Here is a 16909-nt window from a genome sequence, read left to right as displayed (position 1 = left end):
ATTTAAATAAATTTAAAATACTCAATGCAAAGGCGCGTCGTACCTTTAAACAAAACAAACGACAATCTTGGAGAAATTATGTCTCCAAAATTAATTCGCGCACGCCAATGTCTAAGGTTTGGAACATGGTTCAGCGAATAAAAGGCAAAGGTTCAAAATCAGCTGTACACCATCTTAAAGATGGTGATAACTTGATAACTGATAAATCTGACATTGCAAATAAAATTGGCGAAACCCTTGCTAAGCATTCATCATCGGCAAATTATGTCCCTGAGTTTCAGAGATATCAGAAACAACAGGAAAAGACAAAACTTAATTTCGAATCAAATAACGGTGAAGATTATAATGAAGTGTTTTCATTACATGAGCTACATACTGCTCTTGAGCAAGCTCATGACACTGCAGCGGGTGATGACAATATACATTACCAGCTACTGAAACACTTACCGGAACCATGTCTGATGACACTTTTAGATATATTTGACAAAATATGGACGTCTGGAGAATTTCCTCCTTCATGGCGTAATGCCATTGTAGTCCCAATACCAAAACCTGGCAAGGATCATACAGATCCGTCTAATTACAGACCGATCTCTTTAACTAGCTGTGTTTGTAAAACCATGGAACGTATGGTGAATAATAGATTAACTTGGTATCTTGAAACCAATAACCTTATAACCAATATTCAATGTGGTTTCAGGAAAAATCGTAGTACCATTGATCATTTGGTACGCTTGGAATCCTTTGTTAAGAATGCTATGGTAAGTAAACAACATGCTGTATCAATTTTCTTTGATCTTGAGAAAGCTTATGATACGACCTGGAAGCATGGCATTTTGAGGGATTTACATGACTTTGGTTTGAGAGGCCGTTTGCCTCTTTTTATATCACGGTTTTTGAAAGACAGACAATTTCAAGTCCGAGTGGGTTCAACCCTGTCTGATCATTACAATCAGGATCAGGGTGTCCCTCAAGGCAGTATTTTGTCCGTCACTTTATTTAGTATCAAGATTAACAGTTTATCCAAGGTTTTAAACGATTCCATTGATGGATCACTTTTGTGGATGATTTTAATATTTCTTGTCGTGGTAAAATATGCATACTATTGAACGGCAATTGCAGTTGTGTTTAAATAAAATAAATAAATGGTGTCTTGAAAACGGTTTTAAATTTTCCAAATCCAAAACTAATTGTCTACACTTTTGTAGAAAATATAAACCGCATAAAGATCCTGAACTATCTTTAAATGGCACTCCCATCAAAGTTGTTAAGGAGGCCAAATTCTTGGGTCTAATTTTCGACTCCCATTTAACTTTTTTACCACATATTAAATCACTTAAAGCCAAATGTCTGAAGGCACTCGATTTGTTGAAAGTTGTTTCCAACTCAAAGTGGGGAGGGGATCAAGCTACCCTCCTCCACCTGTATCGATCATTGGTCCGCTCGAAACTTGATTATGGCTCCATCGTATATGGTGGAGCCTGCAAAAGCAACCTAAAACTACTTGATTCTGTCCACCACCAAGGCCTAAGACTTTGTCTTGGGTCCTTTAGAACCTCTCCTATTGATAGTCTCTATGTTGAAGCAGATGAGCCTTCTCTTGCACAACGTCGGATAAAATTATCCTTACAATACCTTACTAAACTATATTCTAGCGAGTCTAACCCTGCATTTAATTGTGTCTTTAATCCCCTCTATGAGGATTTATACAACAAAAAACCTTCTCTTGTTCCGCCTCTTGGGCACAGAATTAAGCCTTTCATTTCTGCTGCCGGCATTGAGCTGGAAAATATAGCTCCTTCCCGTCTTCTTTCTTCTCCTCCTTGGCAATTGGTTAGGCCACAAGTCGACCTAACATTAACAGCATTTAAAAAAGCAGAAACTAATGAATTACAATATAAACAAGAATATCATCAATTAAAAAGTAAATATAATACATATAAATCCTTATTTACAGATGGATCCAAGGATGGTGGCGCGGTGGGATGTGCCACTGTCATTGGATCCAGAACCATATCTTCTCGTTTACCAGATAACAGCTCTATTTTTACAGCAGAAGCAAACGCCATATTAACAGCCTTAAAATATATTAAAAAACACCCTAAATATCAACAATATATCATCTTTTCTGACTCACTTTCTTGCCTTCAGGCTATTAAATATATTTCTTGTAAACATCCACTTTTATTAGAAATTATTGAATTGTATAATGAGCTTGCAACTGGCCAATGCGACATCGTCTTTTGTTGGTTACCCAGCCACGTTGGCATTTCTGGGAACACAACGGCTGATCTTGCTGCTAAGGCAGCCCTCAACAAATCTGTGACACCACTTCTTATTCCTTACTCTGATTACAAAGCTTGCATTAGAACTTACATCCGTGATCTGATGCAGAAGAAGTGGGACACCCAAGTAGGTATTAATAAACTACATGAAATAAAACCTTATATTGGTTACACTCACTTGGGTTGTCAGTCCAGATTTGAAGAGGTCATTATGCGACGATGTCGCATTGGCCATACAAGGTATACTCACAACTACTTGTTGAAAGGTGAAGATCCCCCGTTTTGTATCCCTTGTGATGAGAGAGTCACAGTCAAGCATCTCCTACTTGACTGTGTCGAATTCTCCATCATAAGGGATAAATATTTCAATGTTAAAACTGTTAAGGATCTTTTTAACTCTGTTCATGTTCATTTACTTCTTGGTTTTTTAAAAGAAATTGATTTGTTCACTGATTTTTGATTAATATGCTCTGTAAGTAGATGTATTTTAATGATTGGTAGTTTAGATTGTTAACTTAGATTGTTCGTGGCTGTGCCCTCAAAGGGGGTTAAAGTACCGTAAAATTATTGTCCTCCTGAGAGGGTACGTAAGTCCCAAAACAGTTCAAGTAAATTTCAGTCTACCAGGTTTTTAATCGTAGTATTTTTGTCATTTTAATGTCTGGCTAAATCTCAGTATAAACGCCAATGGCTGAAGGGACGGTGTAAATCCAGCTAGGGTCCATGCAGGTAGCAAAAGTAATGTAAGCCCCCATGGGCCTTAGTATGGTGATCTACCTTCAGTTGTTGGCGATCTATAGCCCATTTTTACATTGTATTGTCTTCTTTAATTGGAATATTTTAGCTTTGTTCGCTAGTTTTATATGTATATCTGTGATAATCTAGTTATTTTACTGTCCTTCGTAGGCAGGCTTTTATAATTTACTATTACTTACTATGTGTACCAATTAATTGTTCTCGTCACGATATGGCTGAAATATTGCCGATGTGACGATAAATTTTAACTCACTCACTCACTCACTCACACACACAGACAGACAGACAGACAGACAGACAGACAGACAGACAGACAGACAGACAGACAGACAGACAGACAGACAGACAGATAGATTCTGATGAACTGTGACTGAGCACTTTCTATATGTAGAGAAAGATAAGAAAGGGCCGCTTTACTGATAAGTTAAAAAGAGAGGGCAGTACAGTTCAGGTCTTTTTCGTACTGGTATCTCAGGAATGACACAGTGCATTCTATATCTTCTTCTATTTCTCTGTTACACAGAGGCTGCTCCTCTTATTTCCAGTCCTTGGGGTAAGATTCAAGGCATAACTAAAACCACACCAGCCGGCAAGACGTATAACGCGTATTATGCCATACCCTATGCTCTGCCTCCTACTGGGAAACTCCGGTTCCGAGCTCCGAGTCCACATCCAGGGGTGAAAGGTGTCTTCCAAGCCTTACGATATGGCCCGGTTTGTACTCAGTTACATTTTGGTTTCGGCTCTCTGAACGTCCCCTGGAGCGAGGACTGTCTGACTTTAGGTGTCCATGTTCCAACATCTGGAGGTTCAGCCAAGTCTGTGATGGTGTGGATCCATGGTGGTTCCTTCAAGTCAGGCGGTGCTCCTCTGTACGAGCCGGCAAAGCTGGTGACAGAGCAGGACGTCATTGTGGTGGTTGTCCAGTATAGACTGGGTGTGTTTGGATTCCTCTCAACAGGCAACGCAGAAGCTCCAGGTAACTTTGGTTTGTTGGACCAGGTTCTGGCATTGGAATGGGTTCAGAAAAATATTGCATCATTTGGGGGAGACCCTAACAGTGTCACCATTGTCGGGGAGTCAGCGGGGTCAGCGAGTGTGTCCCTCCATACACTGTCTCCAAGGTCCAAGGGTCTGTTTAAAAGAGCTATAATGCAGAGTGGAGCTGCCACAGCTTACTGGGCGAATGACGAAACATACAGAGAAAAACTTTACAGCGTTTCATCAGCAGTGAATTGTTCTGGGAAGGCAACAGACAAGCAGACCGTCGCCTGCCTGAGAGGCCAACCAGCTAGTGTTCTGCTCAGTGCGACGGATCGTCAGGATGCTGGGCCTGTTGTTGATGGATATTTTATGCCCAACAACCCTGGTGCTTTGATCAAGAATGCAACATACCTCTCAGATCTTGGGTTTTATGATGTGGACACAATGCTGGGCGTCAATAACAACGAAGGCGGGCTGCTTCTTGAGAACGCGGAAGCTTTCGACAGACAAGACAACACGTCCACTGCTAAAACACTAAACTACATTTTTGTCTATGACAACAAACTCATTCCCAAACTCCTATTGTCAACGTATGGGCAGTATGACGCCCTTTTGGCTGACGTCATATCATATGAGTATACAGCGCCGCGGACAGAGAACCAGAAACTACTTGACATCAATGCTGTTTTCCACACCTACGGCGACGTCTCCTTTGTAGCCCCTGCAGTGGCATATGCCCGCAGACACTGTGACAAGGGAAATCGTGGCGGGACGGGCAACACCTATTTCTACTACTTCAACCATTACCCATCATTCGCTGCAGGAAGTGGCACACACGGCATGTATCATGCATTCGACCTCCCGTATATGTTTGGTCTCAGTTCAATATCAGTATCTCTCTTTGGACTCCTCGGCCCCATCACTCCGGAGGAACAGACCCTATCAAGTACATATGTGAACTTCCTGGCAGAGTTTGCTAAAACAGGGTACGTATTTCAAGAATTACTGACAGTTGCGCACTAGTTATACATTATCTATGAATTCTACCAACATGTATTTACAATTGATAATACACAAATTAAATAGGCTTCACGCTAAACACTCGATTAAAGATTATAATATTGATATTAATTTTGCAGTAGAGTTCTACAAAGGCAAATGGCATGTCCGTTACAGGAATGGGTCAGTTTTGAGCAACAGTAACATATGACAGACACTCACGAATTGATTCCCTGTGCAGATTGAAGCTAATATTTCACGCATAACCAGCAAAAACACATGTTGGCCATGTTAAGAGTCTCCAGAAGGGACATCACTCAAAACCCAGGATCAATAACACCTTATCACTGGCGCTTTACAAGTTTGTGTCCTCAACTTTTATGTGTAAATTTCACATGTTTTTAATATTCGGCATAGGATTAATGGCATCAGCGTAAAAATGTAATTCATTGGCTGAGTTCATAAACACAACGATAAATAATAGTACTAATTTGGTCGTAGAAATCCAAGTTCAGCCGTACAGCAGGACCTCGGGAGTACATGGACGCAATTTGACTCCCAGGATGAAACCTACCTCTCCTTCACCACCAACATGACCCTGGAGCATCACCTGCAGGCTAAACGTGTCTTCTTCTGGCTCCAGCTGATGCCGGAGCTCTTCAAGCTGGAGAGGGCTAAACTCGCGGCTCCAAGCACCGGACACCAAGGCACAGGCATATTGGTGGGTTGACTGCAACAATCTAATAATAAACTCGCTGAATGACTGTATGATTTATGAGTTTGTATGTTATGTGTGTCCGCATCATCTTGCAGTATTTGATGAACTGTACCAACAGCGAACGACGAATACACTATTAGGTCCATCTTAGTTGGTAGTGGGACATAGAAATGGTTACAGGGTATAACCTCTTACAAGACTTGGGACATATCTCTCACGTACTCATCACACACCACAGTCGACCATTTCTGACACAGAGTAAAATACGCAAATAGTGTCAGGACAAATGGACCTATTTCTGCAGATATATAATTATCGAGTTGGAATCCCTGTCTAGGTTGCATAAAACCGTAAATATGCTGGTGTCCCTGCTGAGCTGTCAACATAGTTCGGTTTCCTGAAACTACCAGGCGAATTTAAATGATTTATTTTATCCGTGTCCTTGTTTTCAAGGAAACCCATGTTACGACCCTATGCCGAAAAAGTGAAAATCAACAACCTCGAAATATCAAATCAGATAGAAATTATCATTGTTAGCCAGTCGAGGCAGATAAAACGAAGTCCACCTTGTCTGACATGCGGACTATCTATGTCACCACCTGTTTCTTTATCAGTGGGTAACTAACAGCACAAACACATGTTCGCTCCCACATTATCTAGCTCTCAGGAACCCCGAACTTTGATCAAGTACATTAGTCCCTCAAATAAATTCAAAATATTCTCCAAAACCGATCTATGTTTTAAGCGGGTACACAAGTATAGAATCCTTCATATCTAAAAGTAGATTCTCTCAGCTGCCTTGAAATATTGTTAAGTAGACGGAAGTAAACGCCACTCGTGTCTTCCCGTTGCCCGTATCTTTCACGGTGTCCGTCAGGGGATCGTAGGAGCTCTTCACACAGCCGTCGTCGTTTACATGATGTATAACAATTGTTCAGTGTAAACGCAAACGCCTGCTAGTCAGATTACTGCAGGATTACTTCAGTAGAGGAAGACACATCTCCCATTTCACACACAATTCCTACATTTAGGAATGGGTAGAGAGTATATTTATATAGACTGTTGGATCATGGCACCCAACAACACACTGTCAGTCTGGGGCGATGAGAAAATCATGACCCTGAACGCTCCCATAATGACCAACATAAAGTGAGTGAGTGAGTGAGTTTAGTTTTACGCCGCACTCAGCAATTTCCAGCTATATGGCGGCGGTCTGTAAATAATCGAGTCTGGACCAGACAATCCAGTGATCAACAGCATGAGCATCGATCTGCGCAATTGGGAACTGATGACATGTGTCAACCAAGTCAGCGAGCCTGACCACCCGATCCCTATAGTCGCCTTTTACGACAAGCATAGTCGCCTTTTTTGACAAGAATGGGTTGCTAAAGACCTATTCTACCCGGGATCTTCACGGGTCCCCAACATAAAGTGGTCGCCATACTTCAAGGTCAATCTGTTTGAACTGAAGACATACCATGAAGTCATAGATGAAATTAAGACGACGAGGAACACAAGAAAGTGTAGTTGTGAACCGGAGAATATATCCTGTATACCCCGCTGCCAAGAAAACAGACTGCACGCGTTTTCCTGAACCTGAGAGTATATTCCTTACACCCAAGTGCGAAGCAAACAGGCTGCATGTGTATTTCTGAGGGGAGAGTATATCCTTCTCGCCCCACGTTAACCTTCTCAATAGACGTAATCATCTTTCATAATGTTAGTCAAGTCTGCATAGAATGCTACTGGAGAGACTATATAATGAATGTATTAGAACATACAAACGTTAACATTGTCGCCTATGGGCACGGAAATCAACGTGTTCCGGCGCTATGTGATACCGAGTAAAACTTATAATATATATATTCACATTTACAGATTCACTTTGTGTCAGTTCTTTAGATTGTGAAACTTCCAGCATACGGATCTCCTTGAATAGAGGTTCACACTTCATAAGCTTTCACTAAGTGGAAAAGGCTGTTGATGGTTTATAAATTAAATGAGAATATAATTTCATGTAGTAAACACACTATATGTTGGCCAAAGTATTGTAATATTGCGTCGGGATTTTAATTTCACATGTATTTGTGTCAGATTCTTAATAAGAGACGTACAGTATTATTATTTTTAGATGGACAAAGGCGTGTTTTAAAAGTAGATCTTGCATTCAATTTGTCTATTACTGTAAAAATAAGATATAGTTTACTGTGAACCGTGACTGAGCACTTTCCATGTTTGGAGAAAGATAGGATAGACCCCCTTTACTGATAACTTAAAATGAGAGTGCAGTACAGTTCAGGTGCTTTTAGTACTGGTATCTCGGGAATGACGCAGTGCATTCTATATCTTCTTCTGTTACTCTATTATGCTGAGGCTGCTCCTCTTATTTCCAGTCCTTGGGGTAAGATTCAAGGCATAACTAAAACCACACCAGCCGGCAAGACGTATAACGCGTATTATGCCATACCCTATGCTCTGCCTCCTACTGGGAAACTCCGGTTCCGAGCTCCGAGTCCACATCCAGGGGTGAAAGGTGTCTTCCAAGCCTTACGATATGGCCCGGTTTGTACTCAGTTACATTTTGGTTTCGGCTCTCTGAACGTCCCCTGGAGCGAGGACTGTCTGACTTTAGGTGTCCATGTTCCAACATCTGGAGGTTCAGCCAAGTCTGTGATGGTGTGGATCCATGGTGGTTCCTTCAAGTCAGGCGGTGCTCCTCTGTACGAGCCGGCAAAGCTGGTGACAGAGCAGGACGTCATTGTGGTGGTTGTCCAGTATAGACTGGGTGTGTTTGGATTCCTCTCAACAGGCAACGCAGAAGCTCCAGGTAACTTTGGTTTGTTGGACCAGGTTCTGGCATTGGAATGGGTTCAGAAAAATATTGCATCATTTGGGGGAGACCCTAACAGTGTCACCATTGTCGGAGAGTCGGCGGGGTCAGCGAGTGTGTCCCTCCATACACTGTCTCCAAGGTCCAAGGGTCTGTTTAAAAGAGCTATAATGCAGAGTGGAGCTGCCACAGCTTACTGGGCGAATGACAAAACATACAGAGAAAAACTTTACAGCGTTTCATCAGCAGTGAATTGTTCTAGGAAGGCAACAGACAAGCAGACCGTCGCCTGCCTGAGAGGCCAACCAGCTAGTGTTCTGCTCAGTGCGACGGATCGTCAGGATGCTGGGCCTGTTGTTGATGGATATTTTATGCCCAACAACCCTGGTGCTTTGATCAAGAATGCAACATACCTCTCAGATCTTGGGTTTTATGATGTGGACACAATGCTGGGCGTCAATAACAACGAAGGCGGGCTGCTTCTTGAGAACGCGGAAACTTTCGACAGACTAGACAACACGTCCACTGCTAAAACACTAAATTCCATTTTTGTCTACAACAACAAACTCATTCCCAACCTCCTAAAGTCAACCTATGGGCAGTATGACGCCCTTTTGGCTGACGTCATATCATATGAGTATACAGCGCCGCGGACAGAGAACCAGAAACTACTTGACATCAATGCTGTTTTCCACACCTACGGCGACGTCTCCTTTGTAGCCCCTGCAGTGGCATATGCCCGCAGACACTGTGACAAGGGAAATCATGGCGGGACGGGCAACACCTATTTCTACTACTTCAACCATTACCCATCATTCGCTGAAGGAAGTGGCACACACGGCATGTATCATGCATTCGACCTTCCGTATATCTTTGGTCTCAGTTCAATATCAGTATCTCTCTTTGGACTCCTCGGCCCCATCACTCAGGAGGAACAGACCCTATCAAGTACATATGTGAGCTTCTTGGCAGAGTTTGCTAAAACAGGGTACGTATTTCAAGAATTACTGACAGTTGCGCACTAGTTATACAGTATTATTATTTACAATTGATAATACACAAATTAAATAGGCTTCACGCTAAACACTCGATTACAGATGATAATATTGATATTGATTTTGCAGTAGAGTTCTACAAAGGCAAATGGCATGTCCGTTACAGGAATGAGTCAGTTTTGAGCAACAGTAATATAGGACAGTCACTCACGAATTGATTCTCTGTGCAGATTGAGGCTAATATTTCACGGATAGCCTGCAAAAACACATGTTGGCCATGTCAAGAGTCTCCAGAAGGGACATCACTCAAAACCAAAGATCAATAACACCTCATCACTGGCGCTTTACAAGTTAGTGTCCTCAACTTTTATGTGTAAATTTCACATATTTTTAATATATGGCATCAGCTTAATAATGTAATTCGGTGACTGAGGTAATATGCACCACGATAAATAAAGTACTACTTTGGTTGTAGAAATCCAAGTTCAGCCGTACAGCAGGACCTCGGCAGTACATGGACGCAATTTGACTCCCAGGATGAAACCTACCTCTCCTTCACCACCAACATGACCCTGGAGCATCACCTGCAGGCTAAACGTGTCTTCTTCTGGCTCCAGCTGATGCCGGAGCTCTTCAAGCTGGAGAGGGCTAAACTCGCGGCTCCAAGCACCGGACACCAAGGCACAGGCATATTGGTGGGTTGACTGCAACAATCTAATAATAAACTCGCTGAATGACTGTATGATTTATGAGTTTGTATGTTATGTGTGTCCGCATTATCTTGCAGTACTTGATGAACTGTACCAACAGCGAATGACGAATACATTATTAGGTCCATCTTAGAGGGTAGTGGGACATAGAAATGGTTACAGGGTATAACCTCTTGCAAGACGTGTGATAGAACTCTCACATAGCCTTCACATACCACAGTCGACTACTTCTGACACAAAGGAAAATACACAAATAGTGTCAGGACCAATGTACCTATACCTGCAGATATATCATGATCGATTTGGAATCCCTGCCAAGGTTACATAAAACCGTAATTATGCTTCAGTGTATTGACTGACGCGGACACACCACAAGCCAATGCTTGATCATTGATTGTCCTATATGTATAACTGAACCCTTCTGTCCCTGCTGTGCTGTCAACATAGTCCGGTTTCCTGAAACCACCAGCCGAATTTAAATGATATCGTTTCCGTATTTTATCCATGTTCTGCTTTTCAAGGAAAAGGTGAAAATCAACAACCTCGTAATTTCAAATCAGACAGAACTTGTCATTGTTAGCCAGTCGAGGCGGATAAATCGAGGTCCACCTTGTCTGACATTCGGACTATCTTTGTCACTACCTGTTTCTTTATCAGTGGGTAACTAACAGCACAAACACATTTTCGCTCCCACATTATCTAGCTCTCAGGAACCTCGAACTCTAATAAAGTACATTAGTCCCTCGTATAAATTCAAAATATTCTCCAAATCCTATATACTTTTCAAGCGGGTACACAACTATAGAATCCTTCATATCTGAAAGTTTAGATTCCTGCCTTGAAATATTGTTAAGTAGATGGAAGTGAACACCGCTCGTGTCCTCATGTTGCCCGTATCTTTCACGGTGTCAGTCAGATGATTGTAGGAGCTCTTCACACAGCCATACATACCAATTCTTCAACGTAAATACACGCATCATATTCTGTTGAGTGGCTGTGGCGTTGAATCTACTATACACTTTAACTGAGCGACTTCCCACTAGGTCAATGTTCTGTCTGCCCTTCACCTATGACCATCCTGTTTTCAAGATCTTCCCACCAAAATTGCTGCAACACTAAACTGACTGACTGAGTTTAGTTTTACGCCGCTTTTTAGCAATATTCCAGCAATATCACGGCGGGGGACACCAGAAATGGGCTTAACACATTGTGCCCATGTGGGGAATCGAACCCGGGTCTTCGGCGTGACGAGCCAACGCTTTAACCACTAGGCTACCCAACCGCCCCGCAACACTAAACAGTGTTGGAAGTTCAGTACGGCAATTAGCAGACATTAACTGATACTTAAACCTATTTCAATCACCTGTTACAGCGACATTATGTGTCTGTGTAGGACAGGATAGAGTAAAGTTTGCTTTCTATATGCAAATACAGGCAAGGGGTACGGAGACAAATTAACCACGATATACATCATCACAATTAGAAGTACATTATACAGTAATGATAATATTATAACACAAATATAGTTTCCAGTGTAATTGCTTTATGTTATTAATTAAAACGTTGTTTAACAGGGCTGAACAATCAGAGGGTGAACTTTTTACAATTAACTTACTGTATTGCACACAGAGTTGTATGTGACCTGAAAAAAGAACACTGTCATTCCTTCAAGTCAGTCTCCTGAAATCACTTTATCTTGATGATATAATATGTATAACGCGTGGGAATGAAATACATATATAAGAGGAAGACTCATCCCCCAGTTCACACACAAATCCTATATTTATAAACAGGTACAGAGTATATAGACTGTTGTATCATGGCACACAATGAGGCACGTGTATTTCCGAGCCTGAGAATAAATCACGTATACCCAACTACGACGAAAACAGAATGCACGTGTATTTCCGAGCCTGAGAATATATCCCGTATACCCAACTACGACGAAAACAGACTGAACGTTTATTTCCGAGGCAGTGAATAAATCACGTACACCCAACTACGATGGTTGGTCGCTTGGTTGTTTAACGGAGCACTCAGCAATATTCCAGCTATATGCCGGCGGTTTGTAAATAATCGAGTGTGTACCAGACAATCCAGTGATCAACAGCATGAGCATCGATCTACGCAATTGGGATACGATGACAAGCGTCAACCAAGTCAGCGAGTGTGACCACCCGATCGTGTAAGTCGTATCTTACGACAAGCATGGGTTACTGAACTACGAAGAAAACAGACTGCACCTGTATTCCTGAGTCTGAGAACATTTTCCTTATACCCTACTACGACGAACACAGGATGCAGGTGTATTTCTGAGTGGGAGGGTATATCCTTCTCACCCAACTCAGAAAAAAAGCATACTGCAGGTGTATTTCTGAGTGGGAGGGTATATCCTTCTCACCCAGCTCAGAAAAAAAACATACTGCAGGTGTATTTCTGAGTGGGAAGGTATATCCATCTCACCCAACTGCAGGTGTATTTCTGAGTGGGAAGGTATATCCTTCTCACCCAGCTCAGAAAAAAAGCATACTGCAGGTGTATTTCTGAGTGGGAGGGTATATCCTTCTCACCCAGCTCAGAACAAAAACATACTGCAGGTGTATTTCTGAGTGGGAGGGTATATCCTTCTCACCCAACTGCAGGTGTATTTCTGAGTGGGAGGGTATATCCTTCTCACCCAACTCAGAAAAAAAGCATACTGCAGGTGTATTTCTGAGTGGGAGGGTATATCCATCTCATCCAACTGCAGGTGTATTTCTGAGTGGGAAGGTATATCCTTCTCACCCAACTCAGAAAAAAAGCATACTGCAGGTGTATTTCTGAGTGGGAGGGTATATCCTTCTCACCCAGCTCAGAAAAAAAAACATACTGCAGGTGTATTTCTGAGTGGGAAGGTATATCCATCTCACCCAACTGCAGGTGTATTTCTGAGTGGGAAGGTATATCCTTCTCACCCAGCTCAGAAAAAAAGCATACTGCATGTGTATTTCTGAGTGGGAGGGTATATCCTTCTCACCCAACTCAGAACAAAAACATACTGCAGGTGTATTTCTGAGTGGGAGGGTATATCCTCATATGCCCTTTATGATGTAAGATACAATCACTCATATGCCCTATATGATGTAAGATATTGCTGGCTTCTGATACTTCAATGAAATTTACTCGACTTATAACAAGCTAATGAGAGCGACAAAATCCTTTCCCTATCCATTAGAAATGTCTGCCCAAAGCAGAGTCGATTGTACAATTCCGACTATATCATAAGCAATTCTGAATCACTATCAGTTAGTGATGATGAAAGGTGTTCGTGAAATGGTGAGGGGATCTTGCCCCACAGGGGGCACTCGTCATTAGCATATGCAAAACACGAGAACATAATAGTACACGTAAAAATAGGGCGTTACATCGGGCATCAAACGCAATATCCTCACTTAACGAAGTACAACAGTTCGCCTTTATGAAGTGGTTTCACTCGGATATGATAATCACGCATTATTGTGATTATGTTTATTGAAAGAGGAAATAACCCGTGGTCACTCAGTATTACTTGCCCTCAGTAGTTGAAGAGTAGTCTGTATAATCTGGTGGCATTATTACTCTTGATTGTGAGCGGAAGGTCGCGGGTTCCATCCCCGACCGCGTCATACCAAAAGACGTTAAAATATGGTACTTGTTGGTCCCTGCCTAGCGCTCGGCATTAATGGGTGCAACAATGACTGGTCGGCTCGGAGTCAGTATAATGTGTCTGAGTGGGGTATTCATGCTTCACTGCGGCATGGTATCTCAGTGGGCTAGCACTGTAAACCAGCTTTAAGTCTGGGCTAGCACAAGCAGCCACACATACACATACACACGCATGCACGTCGTCATATGAGCGAAGTATTCTCAAGCACGACGTTAAACCCAATTTCACCTCACCTCACCTCTCAAGGTTACACGTTGATATCGTAGGCCCTCCGAAGAAAACGGCAGATGGATATCAGTATGTCCTCGTCGTCTGTCATACAGACCCTGAAGTAAATATATGCTTCAGAAGAAATCCCACGCAAGTATAGACAATGTGGCAAGTCTAGATTTCCATAGCTTCAGATAATTATAAAGAAGTTGAAATTTTACAAATGTTTGCATGTAAACGATTTCGTGGGGTTAAATCATCTTGTCAGGTGAGAATGTGGACGTTATCCAATGTATATTTTTACTTATAAAAGGGACGTTGCTTATTGGTGTAAAATATGCAATATGCCTGACACGAGATTTGTGAAATTTTTTTATGAGTTATTAGTTCTAGATGGTACCAAGGGGAAAACTAACTGGGTCGCTAAAATCAGACATATTCTCTCAATTTAGATGTTCTTCACCCTGGCTTCGAATTTAAACTGGTAGATATGTTAAAGAAACTAAAATTGACAGATTAGGCCTCGTGTGCAAAAAACGATAGATTGAAGACGAAAACCGTTTTTTATTAGTATGTACCAGCATCTAAGGTCTCTACTTTTGCCAAAGAAATACAATTTGAATCCTACTGTACATCTTTTCCACGTCAGTTCCACATGATAGGTACACTTTTGTTACAGATTTCTTTACAAGGCACAAAGCATTCTCCACACGAGTGACCTCACCTAAACATTTTCTATACACAGTGTGTGTAGAACATTCCCTGTGAATATTTTTCGATCAGAAAACATGGCTCTGTCTTAGTACTTCAATCAAAAAGACATTTTCACCTGTTCGATGCAGCATCAATTAAAATTCCACATATAGTGCAGACAGAACCTTTGGATTTTGGAGAAAATAAGTAACTTTAGATCCAGTTGTCCAGCCATAGGAATATCAAGAGATGATACTCTTAGCTGGTATCCCTGCTTCCTCTCAAAATAGATTTGGCGACACTTGATACTCATTACCCTAAAACGGCCCACGCCACTGACAGTGGCACAAGGAGGTGTTGGGGGCAATAAATATTCCTGTCACAGACAATTTCAGCAGTAATGGCTGATAAGGACCTTCGTACATGTTGTGAAATTCCAAGAAATTATCCCTCTGCAGATTTGTTTAGTCTCTGAAAATGAAGAAAGTCTCAGGGCTCCTTTTCATTATATTTTATTTTTTTCACTTTGAGTTTTTTTTCTGTAAAATATGTTCATTTCAGAGAATAGTTGTTAGTCTATATGTCATCGATGCGTGTGCTTTCTCCAATGGGTGGAACTACTTCACCTGAGGACAATGCAAGCAACTGAAGTCGCGAAAATCTTGTACAATGAGGTATTTTGTAGATACGACTGGCCACGGGAACCTCTCACAGATAGAGCACAGAATTTCAATTCCCACTCATCGTATCATTGTAAATACGACAACACAGGGAATGTAGCTTTCTGCCGTATATTCTCCGGGCCAGAGCCCAACTGCCGAGCTTCGTTCAGGCCTCCCAGGATATCCCATGGCCGCTGACCCTGTCGGGTCATCAGCCGGTCATCCCGGGAGTCTCCGGCAAGTACATATATTAATACATTATTTCTATTCTACACAAACACTAGTTCTTCTACGTTGTCTACTTTGTTACACAATACAATACTTATGTTTATTCTACAATATTTATAATAAGCACACTTACATGTACACTCATGCCAATAATGGTTGTCACTCCCTTCAATTTTTTTAGTTGGAGAGTTGGTGTGGGGTGGGGGTGTGAGGTGTGTGGGGGTTTGAGTGGGGAAGGGGGCCGGGGTGACAACCATTATTGGCATGAGTATATACATAACCATTAATTCATACATCTATAATATTATCTATAACATCACTACAATATTACTGTAGAGTTTCTCAAGTGGCCGAAATCAAAGACAATGCATATAATTTAGTATCTGTTGACAAGCTCCTTAAGACAGTCAAACGAGTGAGTGAGTGAGTTTTACGCCGCTTTTACCAATATCACCAGAAGGGTGGGCTTCAACAATTAGGCTATCCCGTCGCCTCTTATTAACTAGCAACAAAGTTTGGTGTAGTAGTTGTGGATGTAGCAGGACTAGTGTTATGTGCTGTTTCAGGCTGCACACTGCAATACTTAAGGTGTAAATAATCGAGTCTGAGCAGCATGTGAATCGGTCATTTGGGAGCCTGATCATCCAAAACGTTAGCGAGGGTAGCAGAAGATGTAGTCTAGCCTGTCCAACAGTAGCAGTTAGGCTAACAACTAGTCTTCTGAAATGAACAATCTTACAGTTCATGATAAACAAAAATATAATGAAAAGGAGCCTTGATACTTTTTCATTTTCAGAAGATGTGGAAATCTAGACTTGCCACACATTCTAGACTTGCATGGGCCTTCTTGGATAAACTTGTTTCAGAATCTGTATGACAGACTACAGTAGCAGTCTGTGGCCGTTGTTCGTTTGAATGTAAGTAATAGTAGTGGCACCAGTTATGATTTAGGGACTCTAGTAATCCAGACGGTCGATGCGACAACTTGAAACCAATTACAATCAGCAATATAACAGCGCAACGTCAGAGTTCATTAGACCAGACAACGAAACAACAAGCAGATTCCGCAGCCACGGATATTGCGACCGGACAAAGTATGAATGGTTTTCGTCAGCAAATCGACGTCCTGCAAACAACCCACTGTTCTGAAGTCC

General features: G+C 41.8%; 2 protein-coding genes across 2 annotated transcripts; both read left to right on the top strand.

Annotated features, from left to right (window-relative positions):
* The first annotated feature begins 3497 nt into the window (after positions 1–3497).
* On the top strand, positions 3498–5788 carry LOC124273335 (cholinesterase 2-like). Its single transcript, XM_046708573.1, has 2 exons — positions 3498–5011; positions 5526–5788. The coding sequence occupies exons 1-2, from the start codon at positions 3519–3521 to the stop codon at positions 5752–5754; spliced, it is 1722 nt and encodes a 573-aa protein (XP_046564529.1). The 5' UTR covers positions 3498–3518; the 3' UTR covers positions 5755–5788.
* A 2245-nt stretch (positions 5789–8033) lies between these two features.
* LOC124273360 (carboxylesterase 5A-like) lies at positions 8034–10305 on the top strand. Its single transcript, XM_046708597.1, has 2 exons — positions 8034–9560; positions 10043–10305. The coding sequence occupies exons 1-2, from the start codon at positions 8068–8070 to the stop codon at positions 10269–10271; spliced, it is 1722 nt and encodes a 573-aa protein (XP_046564553.1). The 5' UTR covers positions 8034–8067; the 3' UTR covers positions 10272–10305.
* The last annotated feature ends 6604 nt before the right edge of the window (positions 10306–16909 follow it).

This window comes from Haliotis rubra, unplaced genomic scaffold, assembly GCF_003918875.1.
Source record: "Haliotis rubra isolate DU_JTF1 unplaced genomic scaffold, ASM391887v1 Scf18, whole genome shotgun sequence".
NCBI lineage: Eukaryota > Metazoa > Mollusca > Gastropoda > Lepetellida > Haliotidae > Haliotis > Haliotis rubra.
Note: the sequence above shows the minus strand (reverse complement) of the source record. Positions and strands in the feature narration are given on the sequence as shown.

What these genes read in the sequence shown, in the direction of transcription:
- LOC124273335 (XM_046708573.1), top strand. Translation starts at nt 3,519, where the DNA reads ATGACACAGTGCATTCTATATCTTCTTCTATTTCTCTGTTACACAGAG. An exon ending in GCAGAGTTTGCTAAAACAGG is followed by an intron (nt 5,012 to 5,525) that starts GTACGTATTTCA and finishes ATTTGGTCGTAG; the next exon opens with AAATCCAAGTTCAGCCGTAC.
- LOC124273360 (XM_046708597.1), top strand. Translation starts at nt 8,068, where the DNA reads ATGACGCAGTGCATTCTATATCTTCTTCTGTTACTCTATTATGCTGAG. An exon ending in GCAGAGTTTGCTAAAACAGG is followed by an intron (nt 9,561 to 10,042) that starts GTACGTATTTCA and finishes CTTTGGTTGTAG; the next exon opens with AAATCCAAGTTCAGCCGTAC.